Source organism: Scyliorhinus torazame, chromosome 16, assembly GCF_047496885.1.
Source record: "Scyliorhinus torazame isolate Kashiwa2021f chromosome 16, sScyTor2.1, whole genome shotgun sequence".
NCBI lineage: Eukaryota > Metazoa > Chordata > Chondrichthyes > Carcharhiniformes > Scyliorhinidae > Scyliorhinus > Scyliorhinus torazame.
This window is the reverse complement of record NC_092722.1, coordinates 99,336,949-99,358,006: the sequence shown is the minus strand read 5'-3', so window position 1 is coordinate 99,358,006 and position 21,058 is coordinate 99,336,949. Positions and strand designations below refer to the sequence as shown.

General features: G+C 48.1%; 1 protein-coding gene across 3 annotated transcripts in view; it reads left to right on the top strand.

The window, feature by feature from the left end:
* Window positions 1-1,059: 1,059 nt before the first annotated feature.
* Window positions 1,060-21,058, top strand: part of LOC140392966 (uncharacterized) — a 132,172-nt gene continuing 112,173 nt past the window's right edge. Inside the window, exons 1-2 of one of the 3 annotated variants that reach the window (XM_072478785.1) lie at window positions 1,060-1,358; window positions 10,405-11,183. In XM_072478785.1, the coding sequence (XP_072334886.1) occupies window positions 1,307-1,358; window positions 10,405-11,183 (831 nt within the window). In that variant the 5' untranslated portion in view covers window positions 1,060-1,306. Of the gene's footprint in view, window positions 1,359-9,961; window positions 11,184-21,058 lie in introns of all 3 variants that reach the window. The other 2 variants (XM_072478784.1, XM_072478786.1) reach the window with 2 other exon arrangements.

The following is a 21,058-nucleotide window of genomic DNA, read 5'->3' as shown; positions in this document are numbered from 1 at the left end:
AGTAGGGGGAGGATGGGGGGACTGGGGGATTCTTCGTTTGGGGATTTGTTATTATTATTAAAAGGGGGAGGGGATGAGGACAGCACGGCGGCACAGTGGTTAGCACTGCTGCCTCATTGCACTGAGAGCCCGGGTTCGATCCCGGCTCTGGGTCACTGTCCGTGTGGAGTTTGCACATTCTCCCTGTGTCTGCGTGGGTCTCACCCCTACAATCCAAAGATGTGCAGGGTAGGTGGATTGGCCACGCTAAATTGCCCCTTAATTGGAAAAAAGAGGGGGTTTGGGACATGAAAACGTCTCTAATAAAAATATTTTTAAAAGGATGGTGAAGCAGTACTAATGGGCTGAATGGGCTACTCATACTCCCACATTCCCTGTATAAAGAAGATTGAAGCAATACCCGGGAGCATCTGGAGTTAAACCCTTGCCAGGGAGCTTTGGTGATGATTAGCAGGACAACATGATGTATCGGATCAACAAGAATAAACAAATTTTGCAGGATATCTACTTGGAAGAGCTGACTTAACAATCCAGCTCTTGCACAAGGCTACCATAAAAGCATTTGAGGAAATATTTAACTAACATCACATACCAGCCGCCTTGGCCTGATAGGAGTGCATTCCTGCCCAACTCTCTCAACACTTGTTGCGTGTCCACTGGAGACAGTGCAATGGTTGAGAAGTTACTCATTATCTGAAATATTAAAAGATACAAGAAGGAGCTTTTAGTGTTTGCCAAGAATCTGGAGAGAGCCAGGGGCCTGAGTGGGAGAATTCCAGAACTGTTTCTCAAAGCACCTGTGTGTGACAAAAGAGGAAAGCAGAAGATTGCGGACTGACAAGTAGCTTTCAAACTTCCTCCCTCTTGAGTTCAGAGGTTTGCCACAATGAAAGAAGGAGCATTAATTTCTTTTGGAATTTACTAAATGGCCACAAGTCTTCACCTTTCAACCCTCCCTCCCAGGCAGGACTGTGAGTGGCTGCTCGATTCTGCCCAGTCCTGTTCCAGGATTGAGTTCTGTGCTGATTAGCTGCGGTACTGGTAATCCCCTCCCTCCTCCCCACCCTCTCATATTATCAGCCAGGGAGCTCGTCCCTTCTTAAATTGGTTGCTGGATGACTGCCTGTGGCAAGCTGCAGCCGGTGTTGCAGCTTTACTCGCACTCAGCTTCCTTCCTTCGCTACAAGCTTAATCCAGTCAGTCCATGATCGGAATATCTCCTTCGAAAAATCCCAGGATATTGTTGGCAGTCGTGGATTGAAGCCGAGGGGAGAACTGGAATCCGAGGCAATAGGCTCCCTGGGAGATGATGTTTGGAAAAAATGGCATCTTCGGAATAGGAAGTTCCTGGAAAAAAGGTAAGGATTGGAAGAAATCCGCATTTTGTGGAACTGACTGCAACTGATCCAATCCGTTAGTTAAAAAGGACTGCACTCTATTGCCTTTTAAACCTGCCATGACCAGCTGGTGGACTTTCCCTTCCCACTACCCCGACTATGGGGTGGCACAGTGGTTAGCACTGCTGCCTCATAGCGCCAGGGACCCAGGTTCAAATCCGACCTTGGGTCACTGTCTGTGTGGAGTTTCCACTTTCTCCCGTGTCTGTGGGTTTCCTCCAGATGCTCCGGTTTCCTCCCACAGTAGAAAGGTGTCCAGGTTAGGTGGATTGGCCATGATAAAATTGCCCCTTAGTGTCCAGGGATGTGTAATTTAGGTTGTGGGGATAAGGCGGGGGAGTGGGCCTGGGTACGGCGCTCTTTTGGACGGCTAGTACAGACTCAATGGGCTGAATGGCCTCATTCTGCACTGTAGCGATTCTATGCTTCTACCCTGTGAAACTTTTGTGACAAGGGTCTGGGTCTGAAATCTGTTGACCCCTTTCATTTACACCTCTTTGTAAATGAGTCCAACAGCCCCTGCTCGGCTATTGAGAACCCGGTCTCGTTCTAAAGCACCAGTCAGCCAGGGGTCTGCTGAAGCCTGAACAGACTTTACTGGCTCTCTGGAGACTGGTTGGGAAGTGGAAGGCTTCAGGAGGGAAGCCAGCTGTCTTCCTGCCCACTACCACACAATATTTCTAGAGGCAGAAAAGGCAGCGGACCGAGTGTGTGTCAACCAGAGACAGGCAGCCAATTTAACTGGTCTATTAACAGCCATTTTATTCCTATTTCGGCCTGGGCCTGCTGTGTGGGGAGACCACCAGCTACATTGATGTGGCTTCCCAGCAGCTCCTGGAGTGGGGGACAGGGGGAACCTTCCTTCTAAGAGGCTCCAGGGGGCTGCAGGGTGGCAGCGTGGTCAGCACCGCTGCCTCACAGAGCCGGGGACCTGGGTTAAATTGCAGCTTGGGTCACTGTGTGAAGTTTGCACTTTCTCCCCTTATCAGCGTGGGTTTCCTCCGGGTGCTCCGGTTTCCTCCCACAGTCCAAAGATGTGCAGTTAGGTGGATCGGCCACGCTAAATTGCCCCTTAGTTTCCAAAAGATGTGCAGGTTAGATGGGGTTATGGGGATCGGGTGGGGGTGTGGGCCTGGGTAGAGCGCTCTTTCAGAGGGTTGGTGCAGATTCAATGGGCCAAATGTCGTCTTTCTGCACTGAAGAGATCCTATGGTTATATGATTTCCCTCAGAGGGACCCTTAGCAGCAATGGCCTGGCCACCCCTCACAGCTTCAACACCATCGTTGGAGGTTCACCCCATCCAATCAGTTGGGCCTGCCTGGTCTTGAAGTAATTCTCCTCAGTTCTGTGAGGATGCATCAAAATGGAAGCATCCTCCTTGTCTCCTTCTCTCCCTCCAGGCTCAGCTGCAGCTATTTTACTGGTGGCACTGCTGAGACAGCCAGAGTGCCGACCATCGGACTCGGTTGGCAACTGTCCTTAATGGGATCCCTCCACAATCCTGCATTTTGCTCAGCACTCGGGTCTGATCCCAGCGGCGACATGGCGTGCCAGTAAATATCATTCTGGCCCCTCGTCTCCGGCCCTGAATCCACTGGTGCGTAAAGAAAGTGTGAATAAACAAAATGGTGAAATAAACAGAGACCCAAGGGCAGCACGGCGGCACAGTGGTTAGCACTGCGGCCTCACGGCACCGAGGTCCCAGGTTCAATCCCAGTTCTGGGTCACTGTCCGTGTGGAGTTTGCTCATTCTCCCCGTGTTTGCGTGGGTTTCGTCCCCACAACCCAAAGATATGCAGGGTAGGTGGATTGGCCACACTGGAATGCCCCTTAATTGGAAAATATGAATTGGGTACTCTAAAATTTAAACCCCCCCAAAAAAAGGAACAGAGACCGGGAGTTTCGATAAAGGAATGATTAAAAAAGAGGAGGACAAGTAAATAAAAATCAGTAGAATATGAGACCCTGGGTTCTGGGAAGCATGCGGAGTATTTTTATTTTTTTTGTAAAGTATTTTTATTCTCCATTTTCACATTTTCTTCAAAATTTACACCCCACCAACAAGCAGTGAACGGTAACAAATACAAAGTCAATTCCCTTAACAACAACAACGATTCCATCCTCCCACCACCCCAAACAACGACCCACCTGACAATATAACTGTCAAATAAAACAAACTCTCCCACGGTGGGAAAAACAAAGGGGAAAAAAAAAAGAAAAAGGAATCAGGAATTGCCTATGGTCACCGTTGACCTATAGTGCCCCCCGCCCCCCCTTCCCCTAACATTCAATGCCATCCAATCCCCGAAACAGTACCGTAAATGACACCCACGCCTTGCAGGCCCTCCCTCCCCCCACTCCCAGACTCCTCCCCTCCACTTCCTCTTACAAAACTCCTCCCCCCAACCTCTGTTCCTTCCCCCCAACATTTCACCCCGGCTAGACTCATCGGAACCTCCTCTGCTGGGCTCCGATGGCCGCAGCCCCTCCCCCCACCTCACTCCCGTTCACTGGCCGGCGTGGAGGCTCCCGCCAGGGTCTCTTTCCCCCTTGCCCGGTCCCAAGAAAACCAAGAAATCCCCTTTAGCACACAAACCCCGCATACACACCCAAGCCCCAAAGAACCATCATTGCAAGTGAAAGTCCCATCTCTTCCCTTGAAGCATGCGGAGTATTAAAGCAGAGAATTAATGCTTGCATGCAGGTAGATCACTGCATAAGCTGCAGTTCAAACATTGCATCCATGCTTTGATCAATTCCATGTGCTTCTATTCAGGTTTGGCATGAATCTTGGCATTAAGTTAGCTATTAGCCATTCCTGATTTCACCTCACTTGCAAGAAACACCTGTAATCTGTGGGTTTATCAATCTGCTCATGCACTCTTTTTAGATCACATGTAAGCATGAAATTGAAATGCGTTTTTCTTGTAATTATATTTGTCTTTGGGCGGCACGGTGGCGCAGTGGTTAGCACTGCTGCCTCATGGCGCTGAGGACCTGGGTTCGATCCCCGCCCCGGGTCACCGCCCGTCTGGAGTTTGCACATTTTCCCCCGTGACTGCATGGGTCTCACCCCCACAACACAAAAATATGCTGGGTAGGTGGATTAACCACGCTAAATTGGCCCTTCATTGGAAAAAAAAGAATTGGGTACTCTAAATGTGTCTTTAATTGAAGGGTTTCCCCCCTCCACTTCCAGTGCACAACTCTCCGTGGTACAGTTTTATAAAGAAAAATGGCACGCCTGAGATTTATGACCACAAACATGTTTGTTGATCAGACCCTCAATAGTAGAGGACAGGTCAAACCTTTCCCATTTGTAGCACTGGAGTCTTGTTGGTAGAAAAAGCCTTGCTGGTACCTGGGGTCAGAGTGAACGGTTAACAGTGATTGACCTTAAGATCAGATTTTAAGCACCTTGGGCTTTCCAATCGCTGGGCCTTACCTGCTCTGACTCTCACTGTCTCGCCCCAGTCGAAGCAGTTAATTGATGGATGGGGCAGGGATTTTTAAATGCATGCACTGTGTTGGATCTGCCAGGTTAGATTGAGGAAGATTCATGGATTCCTGAGCCCCAATAAGAGGGCAGCGTGGGTTGGGAGTTGCAGAATGACCCAATGTGCACCTGTCTAGAGAATTGGTCTCCCTGCCTTTGATGCTTTGACATTTCAACAAACTGATCATGGATAAAATGTTTCTGATTGGGAGGGTTTCAGAGTTGAACTGTCGAAGGGTTACTTTCATATATTTCACATTTCCCACTCGTTTGAGATTATTAAATAACTACAAATTATTTTTATTTATTTATTTTTTGTTCTAAATTTAGTGTACTCAATTCATTTTTTCCAATTAAGGGGCAATTTTTAGCGTGTTCAATCCACCTATCCTGCACATCTTTGGGTTATGGGGGCAAAACCCACGCAAACACGGGGAGAATGTGCAAACTCCACACGGACAGTGACCCAGAGCCGGGATCGAACCTGGGATCTCGGCGCCATGAGGCAGCAGTGCTAACCCACTGCGCCACCGTGCTGCCCAATAACTACAAATTATATAGCAGGTCACTTGTGGGTAGAGATTCACTTTCTATAAAAATTCTGCTACAAAGGATTGCTTTCAAAATCCTGAAAAAATATCCAATCTCATCATTATTCAGAACTTTCTTTGGGGTTAATTTTATTTCTGGTTCTTAAAAGAGACCATAAGACCATGAGACATAGAAGCAGAATTAGGCCACTCGGCCCATTGAGTCTGCTCCGCCATTCAACCATGGCCTATATTTTTCTCATCCCCATTCTTCTGCCTTATCCCCATAACCACTGATCTCCTTATTAATCAAAAACCTACCTATCTCTGTCTTAAAGACACTCAGTGATTCGGCCTCCACAGCCTTCTGCGGCAAAGAGTTCCACAGATTCACCACCCTCTGGCTGAAGAAATTCCTACTCATCTCTGTTTTAAAGGATCGTCCCTTTAGTCTGAGATTGTGTCCTCTGGTTCTAGTTTTTTTCCTACAAGTGGAAACATTCTCTCCACGTCCACCCAATCCAGGCCTCGCAGTATCCTGTAAGTTTCAATAAGATCCCCCTTTTATTTAATCTTTTATTATACCGTGAACAGAACTTGTACAACAGGAATATACATTATACTTTAATCTGTCCTCAAGTGTGTCAAAAGTTGATACGGTTTCATATAAAAGACCATTAGCAAAAAGTAAAAATGCACAGAAGGGGGCGACATGGTGGCACAGTGGTTAGCGCTGCTGCCTCTCAGCACCAGGGGCCGGGGTTCAATTTCAGCCTTGGGTCTGTGATGAGTTTGCACTTTCTCCCCGTGTCTGCGTGTGTTTCCTCCGGGTGCTCCGGTTTCCTCCCACAATCCAAAGATGTGCAGGTTAGGTGGATTGGCCATGGTAAATTGTCCCTTAGTGTCCAAAGATGCGCGAATTAGGTGGGGTTACAGGGATAGGGTGGTGGAGTGGCCTGGGTAGGGTCATCTTGCAGAGGGTCAGTGCAGACTTGATGGGCCGAATGGCCTCCTTCTGCACTGTAGGAATTCTATGGTTCTAATTGGAGGTAGCGAGTTGGAAATGGATTGTGAGGAAGAAGATAGGTATGAGGGTCTGTTCCCTGAGTGGTAGGATGTGATGAGTGGGTGTTTCCGGGAGATTGCCACTCTCTCAGCTGTCAGTCATGTATATTACTGTCCTGAATGAAGGAGAAGTAAAATTCGGCTCCATATTGCTGGTGATTGTCATAATATACATCAGTACATTATGGTGCAATCACATACACACACTGATGGACATGCAGTAGGACCAACCAGCATAAATAACACCGCAGCCAATCACCAGTGAGAGCCCAAGCACTATAAAGACAGGGGACAGGAGAGTTCCCGCTCATTCTAGCAGCAGCCAGCTCAGAGCACAGAGCTCACAGCCTGCATCACAGACATTCACCATGTCCTGAGTGCCTCACCATAGCTAGTGATAGGAAAGGGTCCACAGTTAAGCTGGTATTGCTTATAGTTGAACAGTTAATAAAATAGCGTTACACCACTTCCAGCATTGTTGGCTTGTTTGTGAACCAGAACACCCAACACGACAGTGATAGCAGTGGGGAAACCAGTTGTGGTAAAACTTGGAGTGGGGCTGCTCTCTCACCATCTTCCAGCACAGCCCACAAGGTTCACTGTTGTGAAGGGCGCTTCCTCAGAATCCCTGATATGTACCCTGGAATGAGAGCACAGATCATCATGTCAGGCAGTGTCTTAACACTGGTCATTTTGGACCTTTCTGTTCCCGTTAAAAATCTCTCTCTTAAACACTCACAGGTGACCATGCTTGACCAGGGGCCTCCCCTCCACCACCCTGCCCCTCAAAGCATTACTGAAAAATATAACTGGTGAGCCGGGAGGTGTTTTAGACTATTTGATGTTTCAGGAGTTAGTGGAAGCGCTGTACTGGAGGAGTTGGGAGAAATTGACAATGTCTGAAGGGAGGGGTGCTGGACATTTGGAAGGGGTTGTGTGTTTCTGTAAGATCTCTTTGACACATCACTTCCTTCCAATCAGGGTGTGTTTAGTAACAGTGAAACTGCAGCATCAGAGAGAGATGGAGCAGATGCAGCAGACAGGGTCGTTAGTCACCATTCCTGAAGTTAGAATTTGATTCCAAATGATTAATTCTACCAGTTTCCGTAATGGGATTTAAACCCATGGGTGACAGAATCTTACGGGCGGCCGCTCCCACTGGTGAGAATCTCCCGCCGAGGTCAATGGAGGTTTGAATGGCTTGCTGCATTTTCCAGCCCTGCCCCCACCTTGACGGGGCCAGAAAATTCCACCCAATGTCACCTCCCCATAGAGTGGGTGTTTTTTGGGGGTTAACCAAAAATTAACCAAAAAAGGAGACAAAATCTCAAAAAAAGTCTTAAAGATCAAAACAAAATAGGGTGGCACGGTGAACAAAGAAAAGTACAGCACAGGAACAGGCCCTTCGGCCCTCCAAGCCCGCGCCGACCTTGCTGCCTGTCTAAACTAAAATCTTCTACACTTCTGGGGTCCGTATCCCTCTATTCCCATCCTATTCATGTATTTGTCAAGATGCCCCTTAAATGTCACTATCGTCCCTGCTTCCACCACCTCCTCCGGCAGCGAGTTCCAGACACCTACTACCCTCTGTGTAAAAAACTTACCTCATACATCTCCTTTAAACCTTCCCCCTCGCACCTCAAACCTATGCCCCCTAGTAATTGACCCCTCTACCCTGGGAAAAAGTCTCTGACTATCCACTCTGTCTATGCCCCTCATAATTTTGTAGACCTCTATCAGGTCGCCCCTCAACTCCATCGTTCCAGTGAGAACAAACCAAGTGTTTTCAACCTCTCCTCATAGCTAATGCCGTCCATGCCAGGCAACATCCTGGTAAATCTCTTCTGCACCCTCTCTGGTAGTGGGGCGACCAGAATTGAACACTATACTCCAAGTGTGGCCTAACTAAGGTTCTATTCAACTGCAACATGACTTGCCAATTTTTATACACAATGCCCCGGCCAATGAAGTCAAGCATGCCGTATGCCTTCTTGACAACCTTCTCCACCTTTGTTGACCCTTTCAATGATCTGTGGACCTGTACACCAAGATCTCTCTGACTGTCAATACTCCATCTGCCATCTTGCCGCCCAAGTCTCTAAATGATCTAAATCCTGCTGTATCCTCTGACAGTCCTCATCGCTGTCCGCAATTCCACCAACCTTTGTGTTGTCTGCAAACTTACTAATCAGACCAGTTACATTTTCCTCCAAATCATTTATATATATTATGAACAGCAAAGGTCCCAGCACTGATCCCTGCGGAACACCACTAGTCACAGCCCTCCAATCAGAAAAGAACCCTTCCATTGCTACTCTCTGCCTTCTATGACGTAGCCAGTTCTGTATCCATCTTGCCAGCTCACCTCTGATTCCGTGTGACTTCACCTTTTGTACCAGTCTGCTATGAGGGACCTTGTCAAAGGCCTTACTGAAGTCCATATAGACAACATCCACTGCCCTACCTGCATCAACCATCTTTGTGACCTCCTCGAAAAACTCTATCAAGTTACTGAGACATGACCACCCCTTCACAAAACTGTGCTGCCTCTTGCTAGTACGACCACTTGCTTCCAAATGGGAGTAGATCTTGTCTTGAAGAATTCTCCCCAGTAATTTCCCTACCACTGATGTAAGGCTCACCGGCCTATAGTTCCCTGGATTATTCTAGCTACCCTTCTTAAACAAAGGAACAACATTGGCTATTCTCCAGTCCTCCGGGACATCATCTGAAGACAGTGAGGATCCAAAGACTTCTGTCAAGGCCTCAGCAATTTCCTCTCTTGCCTCCTTCAGTATTCTGGGGTAGATCCCATCAGACCCTGGGGACTTATCCACCGTAATATTTTTCAATACGCCCAACACCTCGTCTTTTTGGATCAATGCGGCGCACTGGTTAGCACTGCTGCCTCACGCTGCCGAGGACCTGGGTTCTATCCTGGCCCCGGGTCACTGTCCATGTGAAGTTTAGTAAGACATCTTACAACACCAGATTAAAGTCCAACAGGTTTGTTTCAAACACTAGCTTTCGGAGCACTGCTCCTTCCACATGTGAAGTTTGCACATTCTCCCCTTGTCTGCGTGGGTCTCATCCCCACAACCCAAAGATTAGGTGGACTGGCCACACTAAGTTGCCCCTTAATTAGAAAGAAACAATTGGATACTCTAAATTTATATTTTAAAAATCAAAACAAATTGTGATTAAACGGGTTGATAAAACACTCCAGTCCCCGACAGTGCCCGCATGGCACTGAATGCCTCGACCGTGCCGGCACCAGAGTGTGTGTGCGTACGTGTATGCTTTAAAGGTTGTTTGAGTGGGCGGGGCAGTTGAAGGCTGAATAACCTGGCATCCCTTCTCCACAGCTCAGTCAACATCTGTAGAGAGAACAGAGAAGGTATGAACCTTTTGTCAAAACAGTTCTGTTAAAGTGTTCATTCCCTGAAAAAGAGCTAATCTGCCCTCCCCACAGGTGCAGATTGAACAGCCATCTTCTGGAACATTCAGACAAGTCAATGCCCCCTGAGGTGTTAGAGATCGGAGTGGCAGGGGCGAGTCAGGTCAGCATTTCAGTCAAGTCCGCGATGATACAAAGAACTTCTCAGATAATTGGTGACGATGTGGAGGAACGATACTGAGAAACATTTCTTTTAATTTTGCACATTGCAGATCTTTCCAGTCTTAGCTGTGCCCTGAATGATCTGATATGTTACAGTGGTGTCTCTTGTAAGATTGAGCTTACAGATTTAACAAGCATGTGTCTTTTCAAAGCTCACGATCCCCACATCAAATAATTTAAGATGCCCACCTGGCCTTATAATCCTGATCACGAGGCTGAATGGTCGATACTGGCCTTTAGCTTGACGACTTCTGAGTAATTATGAACTTGATGATATGTGGCTTTTGTGCTTGTAGTGGTGAGACATGAATCATCCAAGAGAAAAGTGGTTCTGACCAAAGTGACCCTCCTGCAAAATGACTCACAGTGTGAGGACATCCTGTCAGATCCTGTTAACAGCTATAACAGGCTAGCCAAGACAGGAATTCCTGAGGACAACCCAGCACAGCAAACTAATAATTACATGGAACTAGCAAAGTCTGGATTCCGGAGCTCATTCTCTGAGTATGCTGCAGTCAATGAGCCACCAAACTGCATGCTGAAATTATATAAATCTGAATCGGAGGACTCTGGAGTTGAACTACCAAGCGGAGCAAACTCTCCCTCTACCCCTTCAGGATCCGAACAGAGTTTTGTTGTACATCGGAGAGAATCATCTTGCGACTCTGGGATGGCTTTGAGCATTTTGTCTTCGTTTCCTGCTATCCAGCACTGCCCTTTTCCAGCCGACAATCGCAACTCGGACAAGTGTTCAAAAATAGATGGAAAGGCTGAGGGAAATCAAGAGGCCCCGGTAAAGGTCAAGAAGTTACACTCAGCCTCTGCCAATTGGAAAAAAAACAGCAGCTCAAACAGAAACTTTAATCAGAATCCTACAATTATAGACGAGGAAGTGACACAGCCCAGACGTGTATCACTTGTTGAAATAGTGATTGCTGACACCAATTCACAATTATTTGAGAGCGATACAGTGGAGCATGGAAATGAAACTCGATTGGACCAAGAGACATTGAAAAGACGACCATCGAGTGACAGTCTAAACGACTACATGGAGGAATGTTGCAGATTAAGTCAGGTAAGAGACCGCTAAGCTTTTTCTCATTTACACCTTCCCCAAAGTTCACAAAGATTAGTTTCAGTCATGACTGAAGAAGATACACAAGGAGCAAGAACTCTGAAATGAATTATTTTCATCACTTGAACCACCTGGGAAAGTTAGGAAATCACGAGGCAATGAAATTGTAAAAGATGTAGAACTGAATGGTCGGAGGAGGAGTGGGGGGTGGGAGTTGAGTATAACAGGTGAGGTGGTATGACAGATGAGGTGGGTATAACAGGGGAGGGGGTTATAATAGGACGGATAACAGGTGAGGGGGGTATAACAGGCGAGGGGGCATAACAGGCGAGGGGGTATAACAGGCGAGGGGGTATAACCGGCTAGGAAATATTAGATGGTGTATAACAGGGCAGCACTGTAGCACAAGTGATTAGCACTGTGGCTTCAATGCCAGGGTCCCAGGTTTGATTCCCCGCTGGGTCACGGTCTGTGCGGACTCTGCACGTTCTCCCCCTGTCTGCGTGGATTTCCTCCGGGTGCTCCGGTTTCCTCCCACAGTGCAAAGACGTGCAGGTTAGGTGCAGGCCAGGATAAATTGCCCTTTGTGACCAAAAAAGGATAGGAGGGGTTATTGGGTTACGGGGATAGGGTGGAAGTGAGGGCTTAAGTGGGTCGGTGCAGACTCGATGGGCCGAATGGCCTCCTTCTGCACTGTATGTTCTATGTTCTATGTAACAGAGGTGGTGGGTATAAACGCGTTGCGCTACAGTCAGAGATTTATTTCAACTCTGGAATATGAATGTTCCTTTGAGTCCTAATGGGTTGTTTTTCAATAACTCGGTTGGATAACACAATGGGAATAATTAAAACTGAGCATTGAAAAAAATTTGATTTGTAGATCAAGGTTAGACAAGATTGGCTGAGGTCACAATTCAAATGGTTCAGAAGTTGAGATATCTGTTCCTTAAACACCAAAGACTCTCTTACAGACATTAACCTTGACCTCATTCAGAGCTGTTACATTATCAGATGACAAAGTAATGTGCACAGGTGTCCCTGTCTCTCTGGGAATGCTGGAATCTGGGATAAGCGCTGGGCAGTCACAGAAGAGTCTCAGATGGGCATGGCCCAGTCACTGAGGAGCATCGCTGAGGGAGTAGACACCATTGTGCATGGGGGTACCACCAGGCTGGCAAGGCCAAGTAATGCAGGGACAGCTGGGACTCAATCTAGCTGTCCCTCTGTTCCGAGGTGAACACCAGGGTCCTATGAGCACCCACCAGGAGGAGGGGCATAGGGTGCCAACCCGGACAATGCCTAGTCTCGCAGTCAGCACCCGGAACAGTGCAGCATGTCTGTGCATGTGCCACTGGGAAACATGCCGGAGCCCTCCGGCCCCATAGCCCCAGACGACACCCGCCAGTGGGATCCAAGGTAACAGGACGTGGTAAACAACAGGCTGCCTCCACCTCTTGATGTGCATCCTGGGGACACACCTAGAGGCAGCGGTAGGGCAAGGAAAGCTGAGCACTTCGAGGATCACTGAGAGGGCATTGGGGGGCAGGTAGGGGTTATGGAGGGGAGTGTGCGTTGGGGGGAGGATGTGGGGGAGGGAGGGGAGAGTGGGGCAGTGGTATATACTCGTCCCCGACAAATTTATAAAACCTCACCACAACCAGTATGCCACCTCTGGCTCTTTGTTCTGTGAAGCGGACCGACCACCAATCCCATGCCCCATCCCCCAGACATGGGGTCCTGCCACCCCCCCCCCATGCACATCTGGCTGCTAACCGGACCCTGCACCCCAGACACCCTGAACAGAATGTCGGCAAACCCCAGCCGCGGATTTATGCCCGTGGCTGGGACCCATCTCCGGTGTGTTTGGATGTTGGCTGCTGCGTGTGTGGTACTGCCTCCCGCAGTGTTCAGGAATAGTGTCCAGGCATCAAGGTGTGATTGGGATGCTAGGCAATAAGTCCCACATGCTACATGGCATGCCCCCCCACTGAGATGCACTTGGGATGTGTGAAGTGCTCACTTAACTACGATTGCCAATTCCCTATTAGCAATAGCCTTCAGCTGCATTGCCAGAGGCTTCTGTGGTCATTGGGAGTTATGGGTGGTCGGTGGAGCAGACAGGCAGGGGCTAGGGTTGACCCCAGAACGGGTACACATGATCCAGGGGTTAGCATGGAGGACCAGTGTACGGTAGCCACCCCCCCCCCCCCTCTGGAACTACGCCACCCCCCCCCCCCCCCCAGCTCCGGCACCACTCCCAGCCATGGCAGCCCATGCCCCGGTTGCCCCCCCACTCCACTCCAAGCAAAGGGACAGCAAGCCCAGTGTACCCGGTTTCAGTGCTGTGAACAAAGGTGTCTAAGGTCCCCGCAGCAGCCCGTCTGCCAGGTTCATGTTTTTCAAAAGGAGAACTAATCCGCGCCTGTGTGACCACTTGCTGGAGGGGCTGCTGGATCATAGGAGGACGTTGGATATGGGGTGGTTTCTGTTAATTGTATGGTAATGGGGCTTAAGTGGTGATTATTGGCTTCTTGCTACGCTACGGCGGGATCCTGATTTCACCTACGGGAATGGGCCAGTTGCAACGCAAATGGTTTGGCGCTCGGCACGGTTCTCGTTTTTTCGCCTCTCCCGTTATTCACCAGCTTTGTCGCTCTCCTGCTCGAGCTCAACGAGGCCACTGAATCTGCGTCCTATGCTTCAGCTAATAAAGGCAAGTATACCATATGCCTTCGTAACCACTGCATTTACCTGCTCTGCTACCTTAAGGGACAACTTACATGCACATCAAGGTCCCTCTGATCCTCGGTGCTTCCCAGGGTCCTGCCGTTTATCATGTATTCCCTTGCCTTGTTTGTCCTGCTCAAGTGCATCACCTCACATGTATCCGGATTGAATTCCATTTGCCACTCATCAGCCCACCTACATCCTCCTGTAACGTAATGCTGTTCTCACGATTTACCACCCCACCAGTTTTCGTATCATCCATGAACTTACTGATCAATTCTCCCACATTCATATCTAAATCATTTAAATAAACTACAAACAGCAAAGGCTCCCTAACTGATCCCTGCAGGTACTCACTGGACACAGGCTTTCAGTCAGAAAAACACCCCTCAACCATCACCCTCTGCTTCCTGTCACCCATCCAATTTTGGATCCAAATTGCCAAATTTCCTTGGATCCCAAGGGCTTCACTATCAGTCTCCCACGTGGGACCTTATCAAAGGCCTTGCTGACGTCCAAGTAGACTATTTCAAATGCATTTCCCTCATCTACACACCTGGTCCCCGTGTCTGTGTGAATCCCACCACCCACAGCCCCAAAAGATGTGTAGCATAGGTGGATTGGCCATGCTAAATTAATTGAAAAAATAAGAATTGGATATTCTAAATTTATTTTTTTAAATCTACATACCTCTTCAAAAAATGTAATCAAGTTGGTCAGACATGACATCCCCTTAACAAAAACATGCTGATAGTTCTTGATTGATCCCTGACTCCAAATCCAGATTAATTCTGTCTCACAGAATTGCTTCCAATAGTTTCCCCACCACTGAGGTTAGACTGACTGGCCTGTAGTTCCCTGGTTTATCCCTTTGTCCCTTCTTGAATAAAGGCACCTCATTGGTTATCCTCCAGTCCTGCACCTCTCCTGAGGCCTGAGAGGAATTGAAAATTATTGCCAGGGCCCTGCTTTTTTCTCCCTTGCCTCACTCAACAGCCTGGGATTAATTTCATCTGGAGATGTTGTTGTCCGGGGAAGAGACAAAGTAGAACACAATCAGCAGTGATCAGCCATGCTCACTTGACTCTCACAACACAATCTACAGCTCAACAAATTTGTTCCTAAGTCTGCCATTTTTATGTCATGCGTTGACTAGATTTGATATCCATGGCAATGATTCGATTCGTTCAATGATACTGTCTGCTTCAAGTTGTTTCAGCTCCTGTGATACTTTGGTATGGATTGCGAACAGCAACTGTCTCAAATTTTGTGAAACTGGTGAAAATGATGTGTCATGCAAGGAATATAACAGTACCCCTTAATTTCCCCAAATCCAGTAAATAAGGAAGGATATTGCGTGTATAGTCAGCACCATCGATCACAGCAATATAGGATCTTCAAGTCTGAATCCAAACCTATCAAAGGTTTACTCCCATAATGCACCTGCCTTTTGATGTGTGGATGTGAATCTGTTTAGGGTGATGTTTTGTAGAGTGCTGGTACTGTGATCATTCCCAAAACTGGAATCAAGAGTTGCTGTAATCTTGGGTTACTGTCCGTGTGGAGTTTGCACAGTCTCCCCATGTTTGCGTGGGTTTCGCCCCCACAACCCAAAGATGTGCAAGGTAGGTGGATTGAATATGCTAAATTGCCCCTTAATTGGAAAAAATGAATTGGGTACTCTAAATTTATAAAAGAAAAAAAGAGTTGCTGTAATCTTGAAGAGTGCCGGTCGGCAGGAGTGAGCGAAAGTTGCAAAACTGACCAATGGTAAAGCTGTCCTATAGTGAGCAAGTAGATCTTGAACTCTGAAATCCATCGATCCCACCTCACGGGTGGATGTTCCAGCGAATCAAGGAAAGGATGCGGAGATGGTAGATTTAAACTTTTTCTCCGTCATCCTTATTGCCAAGTAGTTGTATATTTTAGATCAGGGATTTATGCAGAGATGACACTAATTTTTACATGTGTAATAGGTTCCATTCACTGTTTTTAAATGTCTGCTCCATGCATCTAACAGCTTCCAGCTCTTTCTATGGTTCACATCCAGGCTTAACCATTCATGCAGAGTGAGCATAGTAAACAGACTTTCCTGCATATCCCCGATACCTTTTGACTGTCTTGTCAATCAAGTATGTCTAATTCTGCCTTAAGATTTTCAATGACCCAGACTCTCTGGAGAAGAGAGTTCCATAGACTCACGACCTTATAAGAGAGAAAAACCTCTCCTCATCTGACTTAAATGGGAGACTCTTTACTTTTAACATGTGTTCTCTAGTCCTATTCTCCCCTCAGCATCCACACTGTCAATTCCCCTCAGGATCTTTTTATGGTTCAATAAGACCGTCTCTCGTTCTTCTAAACTCCAATAGATACAAACCCAACCTGTCCAACCTTTTCTCAAAGGTAGCATCTTCATCCCTGGGATCAGTATAGAACCCAACCACCACTGGCCAGGTTAGGGCCCAGGCTGGATTTAAGGACCCACTGTCGCTGGGTCAAAATCCTGGAACTCACTCGCACTGGGCGTGTACCTACAACAAATGGACGGCAGTGGTTCAAGAAGGCAGCTCACCATCATATTCTCAAGAGCATTTAGGGATGGGCAATAAATGCTGGCCTAGCGAGTAAAGCCAACATCCCATGAAAGAAAAAGGACATAATTTAGAATCAAGGAGGAGGGAAGAGGCTGCTTCTCCTAACTCCACATTCAGCATATTTCATAAACTTATTTGTTCAGACCTGCAGTGTTCACTCTGTTAGGATCTCCCGTTAGACTGCACATAGGTCGAATTTTCCTGAAGCTGGCATTCCATGGAATTCACAGGAGCCGGAAACAGGCGTTAGGCCTAATGCTTCAAGCACGAACCCTAGTGCTGAATTCTTTCATAAATTAATTCTTGGAATGTGGCCGTCGCTGACTAGACTAATGTTTGTTGCCCATCCCTAATTGGCCTTGTTCGCAATGTCTCGCAAGGCCATTACAGAAGTTATTTAAGAGTCAACCACATTGCTGTGGGTCTGGAGTCACATGTAGGCCAGACCAGGTAAGGATGACAGATTTCCTTCCCTAAAGGGTATTAGTGAACCAATTGGGTTTTTATGACAATTGACAATGGTTTCATGGTCATCATTTGACTTTTATTTCCAGATTTTTATTTAATTCAAATTTCCCCATCTGCCAGGGTGGGATTTGAACCCAGGTCCCCAGGACATTATCCTGGGTCTCTGGATTACTAGTCAACTGCCAATACCACCATGCCACTGCCTCCTCAATCTTTTACTGCACCAATATGGCGGCTGGCGGAATTCCAGATTGTAATGAGCGTGTGCTTCCTGTACAAGATTTAGGAGGCTGGCTCTGCACAGTCGAATTCCTAATCTGCACAGTTGAGAGTTCAATATCTCCACATGAGTGCAGGCTGGAGACAGCAAATAGAGGAACTCTGGCAGGTTTAGCAAATTTGCAGGATTGGGTTTTTAAGACGCAGAAATCAAAGCCAAGACAGCAAAGTGGAAGAATGCGAAAGATAAGATAAGGAGGAATGTTAGTGTTCTTCGAGCTTGGCTTTTATAAGCCTGTAGGTGTGGGAGGACGGTGAGGAGATCCAGCTTTTACTTTCTGGGAAGGAATGACTCAGACACCGCAGAGGCTTCCAGTTTTAACATAAGGCAGAGAAAAAAACGTGTAGGATTGCTGATATAAGAAGAATTGAGAGAACACAGCATTTTGCTATTGGGCCAACAAAGTAAGGTCCTGAGGGCTCTGCAGCATTTGAAACAAACCCTTGAGTTAAGAGTGAGTAAACGGGTGTCCCAGCCTTACATTTAGTCTGACTGTGGCAGAGTGCGACAGTAAAATGGCCTTTCGTCATTAACGCTTTCTGTAATCACCAGCTTTAAAGTAAATCTATCACGAGCCGTCCTAGAGCAGTACGTTAAAGCCAAGCATTCGGAGGAGATGAGCAGTTTCCTTCGTCACTAAATAGTTCACATTCCTGACATATTTGCTCAAAAGGGGAATGTCTTTTCGCAGAGGGTGTTGGCATTGTTTCCGTGGCAACACGCCCACCCCTACCCCAGACTCCATGGCCTGCTGTGGAGGATTGACCTGTTTCAGTGGATTTTGTCAGATTGTGGTAAAGCCTGTTTGGGTGGGCCCATTCAAACACCCTTATTATTGACATGAAAATTAGAATGAAATCCACTTTAAATGTGAGATGAGTCTCGTGGATGAAATGTCCAATTACTGTGAGACAAAGTCACTTAACGACATTGCTGAGGTGTGTATGTGGTGGTGTCATGATATGCAGACATGCAGATAATGATGTATAGACAGGCAGCTAATGAACACAGGACATGACCAATGAGCAGGCAGGAGACTCAGGGGTGATATCTCACTATAAAAGGCACGAGGCACTCACACTCCACTGATGAACATCTACAGAGTGAGTCAGGGTGTATGTACAGTATCACACCTCCAGCATGTGGCTAAGAGCTAGTTTGGTTCAGTCAGATAGAGTAACCACACTTAGGTTAGCAAGAGAGTCGAACTCATAGAGAACTGTGCTAACTGTGCTACTGGTTCAATAAATCAGATTGAACTAACTTCAAGGTCTGGAGTATCTTTTGGTTTAGTGTTTCTGAGTACAATAAATAAGGTGCCTCTATATACTTGCCATTATAGTTACAATGTATGTATACATTTAGCCAAATATTCTCTGGTGCTTGCAATCCTAAACAATAGGATTTCCTCTGGAGAGTCACTTTAACTTTTATTAACCTGGGCCCTCACTCAAAAGGATCAGCCTCAGGCCTGTTTTCCTCAAGACTTTATTTTTGCTTCAGCCCAATTCCAGCCTGGGGTTTAAACTTAATTGGTTTCTAGTGTCACCAGAATGACCTCTAGCCTTACTGAGGAAAGAACAGTGTTCCCATCCAGGTATTTCAAAGAGGTTTTAACATTTCAGGGAGAGAAACCCAAAGTCTTCCTCCAGCTCTGAGTTCAAAACAAAACTAAAACTGGAAAAAGAGTGATGCTCGATCAATGACTCCATAAGCGAGATTGGATGACAATTGAAGGTTTATTGGACTAGGTGTTTCCCCCAGCAGCGCAGGTACTGAAGGCAGCTGCTAGGGAGACACAGACTCTTATACTCCGCCTTACTGGGCGGAACCAGCAGGCAGGCTTCACCAATGATCTTCCTGTCTCAGGTACCTCCCACACCAATGATCTTACAGCCTCAACCTAGGTACTGTAATACCCCTAATACCGACTACCACATTCACCCCCTGTTTAAAAAAAAGAGTCCGGCTGGGGTGGTGCTCTCGCGTCATACAGTGGTAGAGGTTATGGTGGTACCCGTCGGTGGTACAGTGTTTTGCCTTATTACATGTCACAACTATTTACAGTATTCATTTTACATGTACATATCAGGATGAAGCAATTAGTCGATCGGGGGCCCTGGTCATCCTCTGTGATCGTCGCAGTTTCGGCGGTGATGCAGGTGCCGGCTCGGGCATCCGTGATGCTGGAAGCGTGACTTTGGCTTCTTCGGTAGCTTCATCACCCCTGGGTGGGACCAGTGGAAGAACTGATCCACCTGGGAAGGGGGCAGCCGTGGGGTGCGCCGGTGGGAGGGAGGGTGGGGTTGGTGGGGGTGGGGGGTTGGGGGGGGGGAATCCAGCGGGCGCCAGGTCCCGTAGGGAGACCGTATCCTGCCGGCCGTCGGGGTATGCCACGTAGGCGTACTGAGGGTTAGTGTGAAGGAGGTGGACCCTCTCTACCAATGGGTCCGACTTGTGCGCCCGCATGTGTTTGCAGAGCAGAATGGGTCCAGGAGCTGCCAGCCAGGTTGGGAGCGAGGTCCCGGAGGAGGACTTCCTCGGGAAGACAAGGAGACGTTCATGAGGTGTTTCGTTTGTCGTGGTACACAGCAGTGATGAGTGCATCGGGAAGGACCTCCTGCCAGCGGGAGACTGGGAGATTCCTGGACCGTAGGGCCAGTAGGACTGTCTTCCAGACCGTTCCGTTCTCCCTCTCTACCTGTCTGTTTCCCCGGGGGTTATAACTGGTCGTCCTGCTCGAGGCAATGCCCTTGCTGAGCAGGAATTGACGCAGTTCGTCGCTCATGAAGGAGGACCCCCTATCGCTGTGTATGTAGATAGGGAAAGTGAACAGGGTAAAGATACTGTGGAGGGCTTTTATGACGGTGGCTGCGGTCATGTCGGGGCAGGGGATGGCGAATGGGAACCAGGCGTACTCGTCAATCACGTTCAGGAAGTGCGTGTTGAGGTCGGTGGAGGGGAGGGGCCCTTTGAAGTCCATACTAAGGGACGTGAAGCCTTTATCAGGTGCGCTTTCTCTGGCCTGTAGAAGTGCGGCTTACACTCCGCGCAGATTTGGCCGTTCCTGGTGGCGGTCCTGACCTCCTCGAGGGAGTAGGGCAGGATGCGGGTCTTGATAAAATGGAAGAATCGAGTGGCCCTCGGATGACCCTCATGGAGGGCCCGGAGTTGGTCCACTTGTGCGTTGGCACATGGGCCATGGGATAGAGTATCAGGAGGCTCGTTTAGCTTCCCAGGACGATACAAGATCTCATAGTTGTAGGTGGAGAGCTCGATCCTCCACCGTAAGATCTTATCGTTCTTTATCTTGCCCCGCTGTGCATTATCGAACATGAAAGCTACCGACCGTCGGCCAGTGAGGAGCAGGAATCTCCTGCCGGCCAGGTAATGCCTCCAGTGCCGCACAGCTTCTACTATGGCCTGGGCCTCCTTTTCAACAGAGGAATGACAGATTTCTGCAGCATGGAGGGTGCGTGAGAAGAAGGCCACGGGCCTGCCCGCTTGGTTGAGGGTGGCCGCCAGAGCTACGTTGGACGCGTCGCTCTCGACTTGGAAGGGAAGGGATTCATCGATTGCGTGCATCGTGGCCTTTGCGATATCCACCTTTATGCGGCTGAAGGCCTGGCGGGCCTCTGCCGACCGGGGGAAAACCAAGGATTGAATTAGTGGGCGGGCCTTGTCTGCATAATTGGGGACCCACTGGGCGTAATATGAAAAAAATCCCAGGCAGCGTTTCAGGGCCTTGGAGGAGTGTGGGAGGGGAAACTCCAAGAGTTCGGGATCTGGGCCTATGACTCCAT